The sequence below is a fragment of the Nelumbo nucifera genome, chromosome 4 (genome assembly GCF_055504915.1).
Source record: "Nelumbo nucifera cultivar China Antique chromosome 4, China Antique-T2T, whole genome shotgun sequence".
NCBI lineage: Eukaryota > Viridiplantae > Streptophyta > Magnoliopsida > Proteales > Nelumbonaceae > Nelumbo > Nelumbo nucifera.
The window spans coordinates 33,998,541-34,015,000 of record NC_142652.1 but is presented as its reverse complement, the minus strand read 5'-3'; the positions used below and the strand labels follow the sequence as shown (position 1 = coordinate 34,015,000).

General features: G+C 38.5%; 2 protein-coding genes across 4 annotated transcripts in view; one reads left to right on the top strand and one right to left on the bottom strand.

The window, feature by feature from the left end:
* LOC104607350 (uncharacterized) overlaps positions 1-6,352 on the top strand; it is a 37,389-nt gene extending 31,037 nt beyond the window's left edge. For all 3 annotated transcript variants that reach the window (XM_088886399.1, XM_010272970.3, XM_088886398.1), the window contains one exon: positions 5,831-6,352. In XM_088886399.1, the coding sequence (XP_088742525.1) occupies positions 5,831-6,157 (327 nt within the window). In that variant the 3' untranslated portion in view covers positions 6,158-6,352. The remainder of the gene's footprint in view (positions 1-5,830) is intronic.
* Positions 6,353-7,726: 1,374 nt separating this feature from the next.
* Positions 7,727-16,284, bottom strand: ALY4 (ALWAYS EARLY 4). Its single transcript, XM_088886400.1, has 7 exons — positions 15,872-16,284; positions 15,077-15,330; positions 14,326-14,469; positions 14,167-14,235; positions 12,423-12,613; positions 9,725-9,775; positions 7,727-8,139 (listed from the first exon to the last, which is right to left on the bottom strand). Exons 2-7 carry the CDS (start codon positions 15,263-15,265, stop codon positions 7,983-7,985), a joined length of 801 nt encoding a protein of 266 aa, XP_088742526.1. The 5' UTR covers positions 15,266-15,330; positions 15,872-16,284; the 3' UTR covers positions 7,727-7,982.
* Positions 16,285-16,460: the final 176 nt, after the last annotated feature.

Sequence of the window (16,460 nt, the reverse complement as noted above, 5' to 3'; positions counted from 1 at the left end):
GAAAACTTGTAGGGAGACAAAGATTTGGGAAATCATTGAGGGTCTAATGGGTGAAGTGGATAGGAAGGATATGCAAAGGGGGTTTACAAAAGGGGTAGAAAGGACAAATGATGGAGGAAATAAGGAAAGGATTGAGAAGATCCCTAGGAGTGAGAAGAGAGGAACATTAGATAAGGAGGAAACTAGCAAGGAAGAATCAGTTGCAAAATTTGTGCAAAAGCTGGGGTGTAAACTGAAGAATCCAAATGATCTAAAAGTTTATCTGCATAAAAAAGAGGATAGTAAGTTAAAGAAAATAAAGTTGAGTGAAGTAGAGAGGTTGAAAAGAGATATTGAGGGGGACAAGAAGTTTGAGGTGAGAGGGGATAGAAGGAAAGGGGTTAAGTAGAGGATGGAGGAGTTGGAGTTGAGCTTGAGAAGTTAAAATGAGAATTCTAAGTTGGAATGTGAGGGGCTTGGGCAGTGTTAGGAAGAGAGCAACAATTAAAGAGGTGATTAAGAAGTTTAACCCGGATGTGGTAATGATCCAGGAGTCTAAAAGAATGGATTTTGATTGCAGATGGGCAATGAGTGTGTGGAGAGATAGGGGAATTAAGTGGGTGGCTGCTCCATAATGGGGATCCTCGGGCGGGATTGTAACATTGTGGAAAGAAGATATATTAATCGGCTTAGGAGCTAATAGGTGATTACTCTGTTTTCCTGAAGTTCAGACAGGTGGAAGATTTTTCGAATGGGTACTAACAAACGTTTATGGCCCCAATGACTATAGGTAGAGGAAGAAATTGTAGGAGGAATTGAGTGGTGTTAGGGGCCTTTGGGAGGGACTGTGGTGTGGGAGGGGATTTTAATGTAGTGCGGTTTACAGAGGAAACCAACAACCCCGAACAAAGAGTGACAACTAGTATGAGAAAGTTCAACCATTTTGTGGATACTTGTGAGCTTAAAGAAATTCCACTCCTAAATAATAATTTCACTTGGTCCAACCTTCAATCGAGGCCAGTATGCTCCAAGCTGGACAGATTCTTGTTCTCAACAAACTGGGAGGAACATTGGGGTAACCTAGTATCTAGGGCACTCCCAAGAATTACTTCAGACCATTGGCCTATAGTGATGTGTAAGGAGGAATTGAGAGGTGATGGACCCACTCCATTCAAGTTTGAAAATATGTGGTTGACCCATCTGGGGTTCAATGAGAAGATCAGGGAGTGGTGGGAACAATCTAATCCGGTAGTAGAGGGAGGGAATGAGGTTGCACAAGAAACTTCAATTTCTAAAATCACAATTAAAGGAGTGGAATACGTTAGAGTTTGGAAAAATAGAGGAAAGGAAACAAGTCCTATTGGAGCAGATTGAGGATTTGGATATGAAGGAAGAGAGGGGATCCTTTGGAGAGGAAGACAGGAAAATGAGATGGGATTTGAGGAGGCGGATGGAGGATATTCTGATTAAGGAGGAAATAAGTTGGAGGCAAAAATCTAGGTGTAAGTGGCTAAAGGAGGGAGATAGAAACACTAGAGGCCTTAGTAACTCATTTCAAATCTATATTCAGAAGGCCTTTGAATGAGAGGGTGTGGTTGGAGGGTTTGGAGTGGCCGACTCTAAGTGCAAAGAACAGAGAGTTGTTGGAAAAGAGGTTTGATCCGGAAGAGATAAAGGCAGCAATATTCTCAATGGATAGGACAAAAGCTCCAGGCCCAAATGGCTTCACAATAGCTTTCTATCAGGATTGTTGGGATATAGTGGAGAAGGATCTTAGTTCAATCTTCGAGGAGTTTCACAGTAGGGGAATAATTAATCCGGGCCTGAACTCAACTTTCATTGCTTTGGTCCCAAAGAAGAAAGAGGTATCACAACCTAAGGATTTCACACCTATCAGTTTGGTGAATAGCTTGTATAAAATAATTGAAAAACTGTTATCTCTCAGGATAAAGAAGGTCCTCCCCTCTATTTGCACTCAACCAAGGAGCCTTTTGTAGAGGGAAGACAGATCACTGATCAAATCCTCATTGCAAATGAGAGTCTGGAGAGCTTCAGGAAATCTAAGAAGGGAGTGGTATGCAAATTGGACTTGGAGAAGGCTTATCACTTAGTGGATTGGTCTTTTTTAGTGGAGGTGTTGAGAAGCTATGGCTTTGGAGAAAGGTGGTGTAAATGGATTTGGGGCAAGGTTTGTTCTCCCCTTCGTTTTTCAGATGGCCTAAGAAGCGAGGGAAGATGATGTGGAGGAGTATTAGGGCAGCCGTGTGTTGGTTACTGTGGGAGGAAAGAAACTCTCGAACATTTTCAAAAAAGGAAAGATCTCTGGAAGACCTATTAGACCTAATACTTTTAAGGGCTGCCCACTGGCTAAAAACTACGAAACTATTCTCAAACTTGCCTATAGCTGACCTGTTAAGAAAATGGAAAGAGATAGCAACCTCTACTCTGTGTAAGAGGATTCTTAGTCCCTTGTGGTCCCCTCCTCCCTCCAGATTTATAAAAGTGAATTTTGATGGTAGTAGCATAAGGAATCCAGGGCCCTCTGGAATTGGGGGAGTTTTCAGGAATGAGGAAAGGATTGTTATTGCTCTGTTCTCAGGCCCTATTGGAGGAGACTCTCTTAGGGCTGAGATCCTTGCAGCTATGGAAGGGGTTCAAAGAGCAAGGGAACTAAATATCAGTTGGCTGATTTTGGAAGGTGATTCAAAGGTGGTGATTAGCTGGTTGAAGAAAGAGGACAGTGGCTTGTGGAGTTACAATAATGAAAAGAAAAAATTTTTATGGCTATGTAGGGGCATTGAGATACAATACAGCTGGGTGAAAAGGACTGCTAATTCTTTTGCAGATGGGTTGGCCAAGCAAGGGGTGAATAGGGAGGCTATTTTTTGGGCTAATTTTAATCTTCTTTCATTGTAATTTGTTGATGGGGAGCTAAGACTTTTTATCTCCCCCTTATTGTACCTAAAGTTTCATAAATCTTAATAAAGTTTTTGTTATTGATAAAAAAAAAACAACCCACTGTGTCCAAATCTTCCACTGAAGATGAATATAGGGCTATGTCTTCCGCGTGTAGTGAGATCATATGGCTTCGATTTCTTCTATTTGAAATACTTAACGAACCATCATCGTATGTTTCTCTCTATGTAGACAATGTCAGTGCAATTAAATTTGCTTCCAACCCCGTCTTCCATGAGAGCACCAAAAACATAGAAGTTGATTGCCACTTCATCCGCGACCTCCTTCTTGAGGGTACCATATCTCTTCCTCATGTCTCCTCCAGGCTCCAACTAGCAGACTTGTTAACTAAAGCAATGACTCAGGCTCGGCATCTATTTCTCATGGACAAACTGATGTTTATTCCTAGCAGTTTGAGGGGGAGTGTAGAGACAGTGAGAAGATCTAGCCACAGGGCTATTTTTGTACTTTTACTCTTCTTTGTTGTACAACTATTCTTTGTGCTCTCTTTCTTTTGTACACTAAGGGCAGATTTGTCCTTTTACCTTTTTAATATAAATATAACTTTTAGGGTGTCAACTTACACATTGTGTCACACCCACCAAATCTGTTGTCTCTTTATTTCTCTTTCTAAACATTCGACTTGACTCTGACAGAAGCTGATAAATTCTAGCATAATGTCTCTATTCTGAGTAAGTGGCCTTTTCTTGTTCCCATATTTCTTTTGCTATTTCAGCCCACATAAGGTTCTGCTTAACAGAAGGTAACATGGATGTCAAAAGGCATGACATAATCATGCACTTTTCTTGGTCCCATTTGTCATATTCAGCAGTACCAGCCCTAGGTTTTTTCACTTTTCCATTTATATATCATGCTTTATCCCTGGCTGTAATGTACAATCTCATCTCCTTGGACCACCCCAAGTAATTTCTGCCATCTAAGGGGGTAATAATCATTGGGGAGTTTGTTGTATCATGATCACTGTTTAAACCACTCTGATTAGAGGTGGTTCCTGAAGTTGCAGAGTCTTCATAAGCTATAAGTAATCACTTATCAGTGAAACCCAAATCTGTTATTACAGTCCAAACACAGAGGACAGCAGCCCACACTTCTTAGAGTAATTTTTGAATCAAAAAAGAGTTCCAGAAAGCACAACACTTTCTGTTACACACATTAACAGGTCTACCAGACTCACCAATGCTAGTACAAGACACAAAGCATCAATAGGGCTGCTGTAGTACTTCAGAAAACTGAACCAGGTCATTCATGACCTACAGAGGTTCAACACTCACACAGTTCTGGATCTACAGATCCACAAAATAGGGTTCGGACTTCCCTTATACCATTCGGCCAAGGCAGTCCACTGCCTGTTCTTGGTAACCAGACCAAGAACCAAAAAGGAGGGCTTAGTTCTTGTTCTTGTTCAGTTCGAGTAGGTTTCTGGAGGCTCCAGTCCCTCTTAGAGGAGATTCAAATCACCATCCGCTGATTTCTGGAGTCAGTCCTTCAAGGTTCTGATCAACCTGTGTAAGTGAGGAAGCAGTCGATGTGTTCTCAGTGCAAGTCCAACCAGGTTTCTTCCATTCTCAGTCCAGTGAAGTGGTGAGGAAGCTTCGGCCAGAAGAAGATAGGTTTACAGAGCCTTACCCTGCTCTGATACCATGATTTCAGAGAAGAAGGAGAAGAAGAGAGGAAAAGAGAAGAAGATTAGAGAGGCAAAAGTGTTGGCTGGTGGCGCCAGCTTTGTATTTATATTCTAGGGTAGCCGAACATAATAAAATAAAGGGAAAAGGCAAAAGTGCCCCTTGTGGCACATAACAAGTTAATATTACATCAGATATCAGGGATACAGACTACTTCATGGCACTATATCATCTTCATTAAATCTACTTCTATTAGCTTTGCATGGATTTCCTCGTTAACTTTCTTCTGTATGGTTCTTCTCCAGCAAGCCCAGCATCCCCCTCCCAACAGCAAATCATACATGTCAGTCTTAGTTTGTAATCGCAAGGAATAAACAAGCTAACAGAAGTAAATAAGAACAATATGGAACTGCAGCAGGAATAGTATTTTATGGATGTAATAATTGTCAAATACCGTATAGCACTAGCACAAGCCTGAGGTTGATGTGTGCATTGAGTTGGGATATGATTGTAAGTGGAGGGAGACTTTCAGATTGTAATTTGGTGGATGAGTAGTCTAAGGGACCCCTCCTAGGTTTGGCTAATTCTCCCACTGGGGAGTGGCGAGTTGTTTTGGGGTGCCAGGCAAGGATATACATTTTGTTAGAATGCTTGAAATTTCAATGTTACGTTTTGGTTTTGAAGGTTGTGATAAGATGTATATGGAATATAAGTTCCCACAATTTAAGAATGAAATTACAAAGAAATAGGAGGGCTAGCACATGCAGAGAAAAAAAATAGAATAAGAGATACCTAAATGGATAAGAAATAGGAAGTACCAGAAAAAGCAGGAAATAATAATAATTTGAACAAGTAATTCATTTTTAATAATACATAAAAAGGTAAGTTATTTTTCATAACTGGTAATCTTATTTTTTTCTTTGAAATTTCAATCAATAAGTTTCAGCAAAACTTTCATTTCAGACTAGGTCCATTACATGGTTCAAAAGAAAATTTAAATGCTTCATGCTTAACCACAGGAACAGGATCTTCTTTTATATTGCCATTGCATTTTATGATGGCTTTGTTTATGTTGGAAGATTCTCTTGCAGATTATATTTGTTTCCTTCTTTCTATTTGCTGGTTAGACCTACTGGGACCTAATTTTTATGTCCCTCTATTCTCTCATTCTCTGCCATAGAATCCTTCAGTTCTTTTTCTCCTGGAGGGAATAAATTGCTCCTTAAATTTGATGATATTATTTACTTACACAGAGAACGAGGGAAAGCAGTACCGGAACTATGACAACTCCTCCCACAGTGAAGAAGCTCGAGAGGTTGCAAACCATTCAAAAAGAACACAAAGATGCACTGGAAAGAGCTGTTAGTTTGAACGTTCCTCATGCTGTGAAACCAGAGGAAGAAGCCATTGGCTCTGGGGAACCAGATATGGGGGCTTCCCAGAACCAAGCTGAAGAAACCTCAAATGGGACATCAAAATCCAACGAAGGAAGAACTAACTGGAATGAAGTGGTCAAGAAGCTTTACAGCAAGAAGGAATCAGGAGAACTTCATCTGAAGAAAGATGATGTCCCAAAATGACAGCCAATTCTTTCCATGTGGTCACATGCATCATCAGGCTACTTAATTTGCCTTGCTGCTTCATTTTTCACTCTGTTCATACAGGTTTTTTTTTTTTTGTATACTGGAATTTGTAAACTACCTTCTCATATAAATAGAACTGTCAAGAAAGTAAGATCAAGAGAAAGGAGAATCTAATAAATGAATTTGCTAAAATGGAAGGGTACCTTCAATGTTCAATCTGTCGGAGTGCTGCAGTTATTATTTCTGTGTAGCATATGCATTGTTCTGTAACAAAACAAGTTTATCTGTGTAGCATGCATGGTTTGTAAAAGAACAAGAGATTTTGATGGCTTTTTCTTTTTTTATTCCAGTAGAGTAGTACTGCATATCATTAATGAACTACTAGTCTTCAGACTATCCTCTAGGTGTCACATTTGTCGCTTGTTGACGTCTTGAAGATACTCAACCATTGTGTTAAAACGGCATTCCTACTTGTACGACTGTTATTGCAGACCCATGCATTCAGATTTTGATTTCCATATTTCCTAGAAACAAGATTATCTTGGAATTCTAAGCACTGAGATGGTAATACTAGGAATCAGGGTTGAATGAACGCTTAGAAAATAGAAATTGCAAAAGCTAATAGCAGACGACAGAATCTTGTTGACATTACCTTTTATGTACCAAACCAACCATCAACTGAATTGGCTTGTGTTGTGACAAAGTTCCCCGAGTATAAATACTGAGGCGCTGTGCTTCCTAACCGGAAGAACGTTTATGGTCCATGGGAGAACAGCTTTTTCATGGACCATAATCGCACACGCGCACAATTCAACCTAAAAATTAACCGAACTCTTTGACGCTATTGATTATTTTTTAAAAGCATCACGTCGTCCTATTTTAAAGTTTTAATGCAAATGCCAAGCCATACGAAAAACAAAAGAACGAATCATTCTCTTCCAAGGGATAAGGCCGATGGAGGCTTTTTACTTTCGATGTGCAATGCGTATCCGTTTTACAGCTTCCCTTTGAATAGACAACGATAGTTCTCAGGAGTCAACACCTGTAATTTTTTCTTTTAGGATATATTCAAGTTCCGGGAGAATGTTTAGGCACTGTCCATCAGAAATATGCTACCAGAGTTTCTGTAACGAGACAGACCAGACGGCAGACATGGTTTTGGGGCTACAATCGCTTACCAACTGGATGTTTTCTTGATGCAATCAACTTAAAGAAGGAAATACACAAAGTAACAAGAAAATAGTCAACAATGAACAAACATGACCATACCGGGGGGATCTAGACCCACAAACAAGTCCTGCGTCCCCTGATTGCTTTCACCAATCACCAAAAGGTAGAATCGTGATGTCAAGTGCGCCTCCACATCATAGCATGCCATTGGCAGCATCAGATTCACAGTCGTGCATGGTCACATGGTCAGCCTGCAACAGGGGGAGAGTCTGCCTCATCTATTATACACTAATCAGACATTGATGACTCCAAAAACATTTTTTTGAATTTTTTCTTTCCTTAACAAAACAGATTTAAGGATTAACAAAATATCTACCAAAAACACTGGAGTCGATGCCCAAGGAACGACCAAGGCAGGTGCAGGAGTCAAATTTCAGAATAAAGCTAATCAACATCTAAGGGATTATACACCAATATTTATCTAAAGAAACTCGCAGTTCTAGATATCACAGCTTTTAGTCTACTGGGAGCAAAGCAAGAGCCAAGAACCAAAAATATCCCACTGCAGCTGGATCCCTTTTTCACTTTTGTACAGCTAAATCAGCCAGCCTTAACAACCACTAAATTCTTCAACTCTAGTAGCTGCAAATCACTAGGATGTCTGCATAGCTTCAGCATGATAGTTCTCCAATTCTTTGTCCAGTTCCTCAGCAGATTTCTCTGTAGTTTGCTTCCTTCCCCGGCCACGGCCACGACCACGGCCACGGCCACGGCCACCACGGCCTGCTCCCCTGCGGCGGCTCCACCTGCTATAATGGTTAAACAAAAGCATTCATTAGTTCACTGTAATGGCAAGGATTGCTCCTACAGCAGGCAATACAGATCAAAGAGTCATGAGATATTCAACAATCTCAAAGAGTAATGGATCTGTGGTCACAGGAGATTGGATAGCAAGGATCAAATCATCAAAATATCAATACAATACACCCTGTAAATGGATACATTGATAACAAAAAAAATAGTTAAGAGGATTTTAATAGCATCCCTCTAAAATTTTTACAATTAAAAAAAAAAAAAAAAAAAACGAAAGAGTATCACCCTATATACACCAAAACCCACTTGAGGCTGTCAGGCAAAATAGACATTTTGAACCTTGTTGGATGGTATGGTTTCACTTGTGATGGTTTATTTCATGTTTCGGATATCTCATTCATTGCCTAAAGGTTCATTTAGGTTATTACTGATGCACATTAAACAAAAACCCCCAATCAGTACTTAAGATATGGAATAAAAGATCCAAAATAAATAGGCAAACTAACGATCTTCTATAAGAGCACAAGGAATTATATTCCTGGGAGTAATCCATACCATTCTAAACAAACACTCCTTTGAACAAACAAACCAGCATGGAGAAATCAACTAATCAACACTTGGTAAAAAAATAGAAGGAAATGCAGAAATTCGAACTACAACTTTAGTTACAAAAACCAGGAAAATGGCCCTAAAACTAGTCAGAGAATGCAATAAAACCGTAATAACTTGTTTATCACTTCATAGAATCCCTGCTAACTAGAAAAGTTCATATGAAACCATCCTTATGACAACCAAAATAGCAAATACGCAACATGGTTATTTTCTTAATTTTTTATGGTAGTGGCAAAAGAGAGGAAGTGTTTGTACACATAGAGGAAAAGTTCATGTCCAGACAGTTGGATTGACCTGACATCACAAATCCATTTCAGTAACAGTTAAAAAGAATTTGTCAAGCCAATGTGTAGATCAGCATGCACATGCAAGGTAGTTTTATATTAATACTGCAGACTCATCCAAATTGATCAGCCAGTCAAACCAGATTGACTATGGCTCCAATGACCGATCCAGTTAAAATTAATTCAAATTTTAGTCATATTCCCCAGACTAGAAATGTTTTATATACCTTGATCATCATTGCTAACATTTCTTTTCATTCAGAAAAGAAAGGGGAAATGAAACCTAACAATCATAAAATGGAAATAAAGCAATGCCTATTTTTCACTTCCCATAGTTCTTGGCAAACAAAACTTCAGTTCTCCATCTTGGTCAACACTGCATTCCTTTCCATCTTGTGCACCCAATTATAATTAGGCTTAATTTGGGTCCACAAATTTGAAACATGATGGGAATCGAGCTTGACATGATTTCATGAGATTTCATGTGAATTAATAACTCGTGTATGGTACATGCTACAATATCACACAACATAAAGACTCAAAGCACAGGCAGGCTTCTAAATGGATTCAGAATACAAGATTTTTTCAATCAATGACAAGAAGATAGTAATTCAACTGAAAACAAAGTTCACAGCAAAATTGTTTCTAAGCCATAAGATGGCAGCATCTGCATGAAGCAACTTACCCAGAACCACGACTGCCTGCAATAGAACCTCTGCCCCGACCTACACCAGGCCTGTAGAACTTCCAAATGTCAGATTAGTCTCAAAGGTCAAAAGAAAAAATATAAATAATCAAAGAACTAAAAAATATTAAACAAATAAGTTTCTATTTTATACAATAGCTTTCCTGCTAGCAAAATGGTTCAGGAAGTGTACTACCCCCCCCCCCCGTCCCGACTATGGGGTTAGTTTTCAAATATGGGGAAATACTCGAAACTTTGTAAACAAGAATAGCAAGAAACAATATCACTTTCCAGCATTATATATAGCATTGTACTGAATACTGAACTTCAAATAGAAGGGGCACACCAATGGAAACTTCCACTGTATCTTAGCTTTGAACTACTGCAGACTTGGTTACTACTGATCATTTGGAATTAAAAAAGAGATAAAAAAAATTATCTCTACAATATCACTGTATCCTTAATATCCCCACTTTGACACAGCAACGAGGGAGTGCCCAAATAGATTCAGGAACTCAAGTAACTTTTCAGGAACTACTGTAAAAAAAAGGAGGCGATTATATTAGCCTGGGTATAGCCCACCTATTACAATTCTGTCTAAAGTCTGTTTATCCACGCAGCTCAATCAGTCCCTCTCATAAAAAAAAATATTGAAGAGCATTCAGCATTGCCCTAATCAAGTTTGCTAGACTGAAAGGTTGAGTCTTTGAGTCTTTGAACTAAGAGCATTCAGCATTCAAGATTATATCTGTGTCCGCCATCATTATATAAACATGGTAATTTTACTGGTTATTTCAACTTGGAGAAACATTGTATTCTGCTAATAAAAGGTTGTTTTGAGTTGTTAGAAAATCAATATGAACTATTAAGTTTTTATATATAAAAATATGAACTATGAAGTTTATGATTGAAAGGTTGCTAGACTGAAAGGTTGAGTCTTTGAACTAAGAGCATTCAGCATTCAAGATTATATCTGTGTCCGCCATCATTATATAAACATGGTAATTTTACTGGTTATTTCAACTTGGAGAAACATTGTATTCTGCTAATAAAATGTTGTTTTGAGTTGTTAGAAAATCGATATGAACTATTAAGTTTTTTTATATAAAAATATGAACTATGAAGTTTATGATTGTGTAGTTTTATTTTGACATGTCCATGCAGTTTGTGTTGCCCCAGTTACAAGAAGGGAAGCCCAGTGAACTTGGGGCGAATTGCAGATTCCTGTGAACCATTGAGTCTTTGAACGCAAGTTGTGCCCAAGTCCCCCGGACTGAGGGCATGCCTGCTTAGTTAGGCATCATTAATTGCTGCCCCTCCCTCCCTAGCCCCATTGGGCATTTGAGAGTTGATGTGGAAGTTGGTTTCTCATACCCTCTTGGGCGTAGCTGGCCAAAATAACAGCCCCTCGCAACAAAACACTATGGCAGTTGGTGGTCTGATCTAACAAAAGGGGCAGCCCGGTGCACAAGGCTCCCACCAATGCAGGGTCTGGGGAAGGACAATATATGCAGCCTTACACTTGCCCATACAGAGAAGGTGTTTACAAGAATTGAACCCTGGTCACTCAGGTCGCCTTAGCTATAGCTGAGAAATAAAATGTATCACCTTAGCTATAGCTGAGAAATAAAATGTCTAAGACCAAAATGGGAGCCAGCAGTTGGACTTTAACAATTTGGAGTATACAAGTAAGCAGAACAAACACTACTAAATTAATGATTGGCTCAGCAGGTTCATATTGGGGCATCAATCCATTTTCTTTAAGGGAGAGGCAAGTGGATAGGGAGTGAAAATAGGATTCCAAATTAACAATCATTCCAGATTGATTAACTAGATTCTAATTGGAGTTGTCCATCCCAAATTGGGACCCAAAGCTTCAAACCTGCATTCCCAGCTAAAGTTGGATTCAATACAAACATTAATCCATGTTTAATGTCTGAAATCTTAAACAATTGAGAGTTCGCCATCTTAAATTTTTTAACATCCACCCAAAGCAGTCTCTCTTGTAGTAACACCTCTTTAACCACCCCATATCCCTACCGCTTTGAAAGAATATACACAAACTTATCTCATAAACCAAAAAACAAATGGGATAATATTTCTATAATTAATAAATGGGCACTAAAGCAGAAATTAAAAAACTGAGGATTTTATTTATTCAAGTATTACACCTTCAAGAACTTCCTATTCAACCGTCATAAACAAATCTCAGGATCTGTAACCAACCACCTAGAATACCTGAATTTCTAGCCAGATCTCTAACAAACAAGGATAGAAAAAGAAATGAATGGATATGAATCAATCTAATTTATAAGTCGGTCTCTAACAGAGGCCTTCGTATCATCTTATTGTAACTGTTAAACATAATATTAATGAAAAAAATTGTTACTGATGAAAAGAAAAGAAATTAATGAAGAGCAAGAACTTCCAGCATTCACCATCCCCTAAAATCCAGCAAAAAAATCGGTCTCTAACAGAGGCCTTTTTATCCTCTAAATTTGCACAAACAAAAATAGCCAAAAGTATCAATGAAATGTTAAAATCTTAATCAGTAGATATATACTTAGATGGGCAAATAACTCCAACATTGGTAGGTCATTTTAGCAGATTGAAGACTAGTAAATCCAAATAAAAAATAAATAAATATCAGAACAACAAGCTAGATAACATCAAAGAGAGTAAAAATTAATTCACATACGTCATAACAACAGTTCTCTTTCCTCGACCATTTGCTCCTCCAATTACATTGACACGAGCTGAAACAGGCAGCTCTAAATTGGTGCCTATAATTTCTATCTTCATAGGTTTTCCATCCAGTATAACATTATTATATCGCTTAAGAGCAGCCAATGCATCACTTCTTCTGAGAAACACCACTTCTGCTGATCCCTGTAAGCAAGTATTGAGTGCCATCTTTTAAAACCACAGACCAAATTTATCCATACTACACAGTATATCAATGAGCTAACCTTACAACATTGACAAGTTCCATTATAACAATGCCAAGGAAAGTTCAAACTTATTCATCAAAAAAAAGAAAAGTTCAAACTTCAAAGGTATGTAGTTGGCCAATGTGAGGAACCTAAGATGTAGTGAATCAGTATAATCTACAAATAATCAGACAGAATCCTCAATAATTTTTTTTCAAATACCATGTTCAGACATGCATACATACTTGTCCACTCCAAAACACATACCCAACATGTTCTACATGCCTTGCATATATCAACCTCCCTCACTCCATACACCCTCCTCCCTCTGAAACACATATTACATATACAATTACTAAAATAGTATTACATTACTAACACAAGTAGCATGTTCAAAAGCAACTTAATCAAATTATAAGCATCTTGATATTGAAACTTTACTCATCATCCTTGGAGTATTTACCCACATACAGATCATACCATCCAACTTGAATAAAAAATGGACCTCGGGATTCTATTCCAAATTTGCCTTTCAATTATGGGATTCAATCTGAAAACATAGAATCCCTTCCCCACATTTATCTTCCAAATTCCAATCATTTGCAACTGGCAGCATCTAGGATGGCCCTAGAAAATGGCATTTTACAATGATGGAGCCTTTCTCCCATATGATGCAAAGCATTCACCAGTTATTACATGGAGTGTATACAAGTTTCACATAAACACTTTGACTAATCTCACCAAATACAGGAAAAAGCAATTATTCCAGGGATTGAAATTCCAGAAAGATTTTAGAGATACTACAATTAATTCAAACAGAGTTTTTCTTTTTCATTTTCAGTGCAAAACAGAAATACATAGCATAAATATAGAATATTAAGCCAAAAAATAATAAGGAAAAAAAAAGAGATACTAGGAATGCATATGGTTTTATTAAAACATTAATTTGTTCCTGTTTTTGAAATGTAATTTCTTTATTAGATTTTCCTTCTCCCTTTTTAGATAATTGATTTTCCTTCTATAAATCAATGCTATTTCTTAGACTTCATAACTTTTTCCCAGAAAATTTCTCAAATTTTGGAGTGAGGTCAAATCTAGTTCAGAAATCAGAACCAAAACCTTTACTTGTGGGGAAAAAAAAACATCTTCATTTTTGTAAACAATGTGCTGCAATGTATGATACATGGGATGACCAGAGGTATCACTGTTGTGTAGCATCTCATTGCACACGGATTACACTTGTATACATACATACACTTCTTTTAATTACTAAATACAGTTCTTACCAACTAAAGAAGTCAAAAGTATCAGGCTGATCATTGAACTTCCAAAGCTAGTGCCGCCACATCTATTTACTTTCTAAAATACATACTAACAAGCTTTAAATATGGCATATATGAACAAAAAAATATTGTTATAATAAAAATGATAGAACTTCAACCACACGATACAGCTACCAGAATGGTAGAAGAAAAACAACGGGCGGAGGAACTAGTGAACATTAACACATACGCTTGGGTGACCATTTCTGTCATAATGCAGGGCATATCTCTTCAGCTCTCCAATCTCAGAGAAAAGTTCCTGAATTACAAGTCAAATTTCAGCCAAGTCTTGATGAAAATTTCCTACACCCAAAACAACTGAATCAGCATAGGTATGCTCATATTGTACCTTGATATCTTCATTGGTAACTCCATAATCCAAGTTGGAAACATATAACTTTGTGCCATTGTCAATTCCTGATAACCCTGCAGCTATCAGGCTATCTTCAAACAAATCATGCTTCCATGAAAAATCCTTGGTTCTGCTGTAAGACTGATGAAAGTACGCGAACAACAATTCAGATTGGCAGAAGAAGGTGTCAGCACATGACCAAGAAATGGAACAATCTGGTCCTCGTCAATAGTCAATTGGAGACCAGCAAAGTTCCATAAAATGAAAGAGAAACTGCTAACAATGTAGTAGCCACTAATATTGAAATTCTGACAAAATCCAGAAAGTCAGTCCCTAAAATGATTATAACTAAAGCATACGGATGGAAATGGGCATAGAGAATTCCACCCACAACAAATAAACCGATGATATGTTACTGGTGAGAGCTCCAGTTCCGAAATTCAACCAGGATAGCTCCTCCGCATTGAACTCCATGAACTAGCATTATTATTGAAGGCCCGCAGTGTCGCAGTTCCACATATATCAAGAGGATCTATCACAATCCCCACTTTAATAACCCACTAAATATGGATAATCTGTGAAGGCATGCTATAGATGCACCAGAGACCAAGATTGCTTTAGTGGGTACTTCAAATTTGAGAATCTCCATGTACACAAAATCACCTTAATCCTCTCTTTTGTGTTTCAGTTCCTAAAGCAAGTGAGGTTCTTGTACATATGCAAAAAACAGCAATAGTTTTGAGCTTGCCTTGGCAATTGCGTAAGACGATGGCCGAGCATTGACCCTGAGAGGCCCTGTCCCTGTTGTTCTTCCACGGCCAAAGCTCCCTCCTCCTTGCCCTCGGCCTCGCCGGGGCCTGCCTCGTCCTCTACCTCTCTCACTATTATTCCTGTTCTTTATAATGTCATCCAGTGCCATATCTAGAGTATTTGCCATTGAACTAGAAGATTCAGTAAACCTTTTGCCAAAAATGTAAGTACACCAGCACCTGCCAAAAAAACCTGGACCAAATACCCAATAAAGTCATAAGAAACGAGTTCCAGAAGATAAAACAAACAAAACAAAAGTTAGGTCATAAAATTTTGTCACATCCAGTCAAAAACAGCTTGCAAATGAAAAAAAAAATGACAAATTGGGAAAAATGCAAGTTGCGGTAGGCAGACGGCAAAAGAAAAAAAAAACGAAAAGAAAATATTTGAAAAGAAGCTAAGTTCATCAAAAGCGCAAATAGAAAGTTGTGAAAATCCAACCCAGGCGGACGTAAACCCTACCAAATGAGACCACCAAAGAAACAGGAAAATCGTCACCTAAAAGTTCCAACTTCTGCATTCATAACCACGCATATGAACACCATTTGAAAATAAAACAGCTGCCTCAACAAACAAAACCCTAAATCTCTCAACAGAAAACTTTATCCCAGATTGAACAATGCCGAACTCGCAAAACCAAAGTCACAAGCTATAAACGAAAAACCAAAGAAAAAATAACAACTTTGAGCTCTTCATACCGCATTTATCAATCATTCAACATAACAGCAAGTACCTGAAGAAGATCTGCAGCGGCAGCTCACCAAGAACAGTGAGGGAAAGGCGAAAACTTGAAAATCCTTATTTTTCAAACTCTAAAGCTACAACCTTTCGTGATCCAAGGCAATAAATACGAGAAATTGTTCTAGGGTTTCGAAAAGAAGTGCGGAGAGAGGACAAAGACGCGCAACAAAGAAACAGACGAACGACGAGAGGCAGATATCACGAAACTCCGTGGGTCCTCCGGAGATATAAATAGATGGAGAGCTTCGGGAGATTGTTTAGGGTTTCGGGAGGAGGAAGAGAAGAGGAAGGGGCTTCAGGATTTCATTCTAGGGTTTCTGAAGGTTTACGACTTGGTCTCATGGAGTGGTGGGCGGGTAACTAAACGCGCTCTGGCTGAGACGAAAGTCAAGCGGAAGTCTTCCACTCTTTCCTTTATTAATAAGTAGCAGAAGAGCCAGTTGCCTAACGAGTTCGACCAATAGTGGTGCCTGCTTCGAGCTGTCGGGTCGGACAGCCACAGGCCATTGTGAAAGGTACACGTGTACGGTCCAACCATGCGATTAGTGAAACCCTAGAAATCATTGTCATCCGGACCAAAA